Source organism: Opisthocomus hoazin, chromosome 22 (assembly GCF_030867145.1).
Source record: "Opisthocomus hoazin isolate bOpiHoa1 chromosome 22, bOpiHoa1.hap1, whole genome shotgun sequence".
Classification (NCBI taxonomy): domain Eukaryota; kingdom Metazoa; phylum Chordata; class Aves; order Opisthocomiformes; family Opisthocomidae; genus Opisthocomus; species Opisthocomus hoazin.
This window is the reverse complement of record NC_134435.1, coordinates 84,108-87,746: the sequence shown is the minus strand read 5'-3', so window position 1 is coordinate 87,746 and position 3,639 is coordinate 84,108. Positions and strand designations below refer to the sequence as shown.

Sequence of the window (3,639 nt, the reverse complement as noted above, 5' to 3'; positions counted from 1 at the left end):
AGCGGGCGCGGGGCTCCCAGCACGGGGCGGGCGGGGCCCCCACGGCCCGGCTTTCCCCGGTGCCAGACGCTGACGCCAGGCAGGGTCCTCCAGCCCGCAACCATATAAGGGCTTCCTGCTTTCCATATATGGCCATGTACGTCAGGGCCGGGGCGGGCTGCGGCCGGTGGGACCCGATATATAGAGGCGGCTCTGGGGCGGGCGGGGAGCCGAGCGCTTCCAGCGGGTAGAGCCGGGGGGAGGCCCGGACGGGCGGGCGGGGATCCGAGCACTTTCAGCGGGCAGCGCCGGGGCGACCGCGGCGCAGGGCACGCAGCAGGCGACGGCCGCCTCGCCGCAGCCGGCCCGTCCGCCGGGCCCGCGGCGGCGGCGCCACCAGCCGTCAGAGCACGAGCCCGGCGCCCTCATGGCCGCGGCCAAGGCAGAGATGCAGCTCCTGCCCCCGCTGCAGATCTCCGACCCCTTCGGCGCCTTCCCGCACTCGCCCCCCGCCATGGACACCCACTACCCTAAGCTGGAGGAGATGATGCTGCTCAGCGGTGGGGGCCCGCAGTTCCTTGCCCCTCCCGGGGCGCCCGAGAGCGCGGGCTTCGGCGCCGCCGGGGAGCCCGGGGAGCAGCACTTCGAGCACCTCGCGGCAGGTAAGCGCGCTGGCCTCGCCCGGGCGGGCGGGGAGTCCCGGTCCGACGCGGGGGCAGCGGCGCCTGCGGGAACCCCGCGCTGCAGCGGCGCCCGTGTCCCGACGGCTGCGCGGGGGGATTCTCCTGCGTGCGTCAGCCGCTCCGGGCTAGCTGCTGCTGGAGACCTGCCAGAGCGTTGCAATATGTTACGCTCAATTGTTAATTAACCAGAAGTAAGGATCTGGGGCTGCGCTGTGTGGGGATGGCCCGCGAAGCACCGGGAGCAGCTGTAGTGGCTGCTGGAAGTAATCGCTATTCCTCTCTTTTCAGACACTTTTCCCGAGATCTCCCTGAACAACGAAAAAACCCTGCCAGAAACCAGTTATCCCAACCAAACAACGCGACTGCCACCGATAACCTACACAGGGCGCTTCTCCCTAGAGCCGGCCCCCAACAGTAGCAATACTTTATGGCCAGAGCCCCTCTTCAGCCTCGTCAGCGGGCTGGTGGGCATGGCTAATGCACCTCCCACCTCTACGCCTTCTTCATCATCACCGTCCTCCTCCTCCTCGCAGAGCCCCTCTCTGAGCTGTTCTGTCCAAGCAGGCGAGAACAGTCCAATTTATTCGGCTGCACCAACTTTTCCCAATTCCAGCTCTGACATTTTCCCTGAACCACAGACCCAGTCCTTTCCCAACCCCTCTGGAGCTTCCATCCAGTATCCACCTCCAGCTTATCCGACTGCTAAAACCAACTTTCAGGTGCCAATGATCCCAGATTACCTGTTTCCTCAGCAACAGGGTGAGCTCAGTCTTGTTCCAGCTGATCAGAAGCCCTTCCCAGCCCTTGAGACCAGAGCACAGCAGCCTTCCCTCACGCCGCTGTCCACTATTAAGGCATTTGCTACTCAGACTGGCGCTCAAGAGTTGAAGACCCTCAACACTAACTACCAGTCCCAGCTGATCAAGCCCAGCAGGATGAGGAAATACCCAAACCGTCCCAGCAAGACCCCTCCTCACGAGCGACCCTATGCCTGCCCAGTGGAGTCCTGTGACCGGAGATTCTCACGGTCCGACGAGCTAACACGGCACATCCGCATCCACACAGGACAGAAACCTTTCCAATGCCGCATTTGCATGCGGAACTTCAGCAGGAGCGACCACTTGACAACGCACATCCGCACACACACAGGAGAGAAGCCATTTGCCTGTGACATTTGTGGCAGAAAGTTTGCCAGAAGTGATGAGAGGAAGAGACACACTAAAATTCACCTTAGGCAGAAGGACAAGAAAGTGGAAAAGGGAGCTCCGGTCTCAACTGCTTCCCCAGTTCCTGCCTACTCATCCTCTGTGACTACATCCTACCCTTCCTCCATTGTCACCAGTTACCCCTCGCCAGTGCGCACAGTGTATTCCTCTCCTGCTCCCTCTTCCTATCCTTCCCCCGCACATACCACATTCCCATCTCCTTCTATAGCAACCACTTACCCCTCTGGCACTGCCACTTTTCAGACCCAAGTGGCCACCTCCTTCTCATCTCCAGGGGTCACCAACAATTTCGGCTCACAGGTGACCTCAGCACTTTCAGACATGACATCAGCCTTTTCTCCAAGGACAATTGAGATTTGCTGAGATTACCTTCTGGAACAGGAGAATTCACCTTTCCCACTGGTACTATAAGACTTGGAGTCTCCAATTACTCCCCCAACACCATATGTTGCAAGGCTATTTAACCTTTCTTTAAACTTCAGCTGCCTGAAGCAACGGCCCTTCAAGTTTTCCACCTCTGTTGAATGACTTAATTTGCATGGACTGTGGATATAAGTTCAGTATAACTTTCCCCGTAAACAATAGTCTTTTATTAGGAAGCAAGGACTTTTGATTAAGTATGTAGCCGATGTAAACTGTACATGTGCCATGGTTTTGCTTTCCTTTAGGTACTATTGATGTGAAAAATCTTTGCATATCCATACCATATTATTTGGAGTTTGCAGGGCCATATTTTGTAAATGTTAATTCTGTTTCAGTGACAATGCTGTAATGAATTTCAAACTTCTTTGGGAACAGCACTTACTGTATTTGAGCATGTTAGAGTGATGCTATGTAAATATCACCTGATAAGACACTCACATGTGGCAGAAGTTTTGTTTTTAAAGTTACAAGTCTTGGTGCCTTTTTGTGAAGCCTTGCTGACATCATGCATTTGTGTGAATGGATGCTTTGCATCTTGCCTTAAAGTGAAAGGTATGTTACTCAAAGAATGTAAGAGAGAGCGGGGAATGGGTGAGGAGGGGAGCACGAGAAAGGCCTGGGGGATGGAATGTAAGCAAAAAAAAAAACCCCACACCTCTCAAAGTCTATTTTTGTTACAAAAATGTAAATTTTTATATATATATATATATATATTCAGGAGTTGGAATGTTGTAGTTACCTACTGAGTAGGCAGCAATTTTTGTATGTTATGAACATGCGGTTCATTATTGTGTGGTTTATTTTTACTTTGTAATTGTGTTTGTTAAAATGAAAGTGACTGTTTGGCTTCTAACCACATCGAATGCGCTTTCCTGCCAATGGGCTATTTGGTGTACAATACCCTTCAGAAAAAAAAAATAAATAAAATATCAAATTATGTGGACTTCCACATTTTGCTTTAAGTTACTACATAGGAAGACTGTGCTGCAGCAACCCTGACTCCTTGAGTGGCTGGGAAGCAACAAGTGCTGCTTGTCCCCGGTAGAAATACCTGCTTCAAGAAAGGAGGGGAGACCAATCACCCCTAAGTCCAGCTGCTTGCAAAGGCATGGATGAAGTACACATGTCCTTGCATTAGGTGCATCACCTGCTTTTTTCAAGTAGCCATGATTCCTGTTGATTCCCGTTTTCTGGCTTCTCCAGAAACATGTGAGCTAATCTTAGGAAAAAACTCACAATTCTCCCAGTGCTGGAAATTAGAATCTCAACTGTGTATTCACAGCTAGTCAGAAATCTTGCTGGATGGCAAGATAATAGGGTAGTTTCTA

General features: G+C 52.8%; 1 protein-coding gene across 1 annotated transcript; it reads left to right on the top strand.

Moving 5' to 3' along the window:
- The first annotated feature begins 233 nt into the window (after positions 1–233).
- On the top strand, positions 234–3,260 carry EGR1 (early growth response 1). The gene is made up of 2 exons (XM_075441786.1): positions 234–641; positions 951–3,260. The coding sequence occupies exons 1-2, from the start codon at positions 407–409 to the stop codon at positions 2,249–2,251; spliced, it is 1,536 nt and encodes a 511-aa protein (XP_075297901.1). The 5' UTR covers positions 234–406; the 3' UTR covers positions 2,252–3,260.
- Positions 3,261–3,639: the final 379 nt, after the last annotated feature.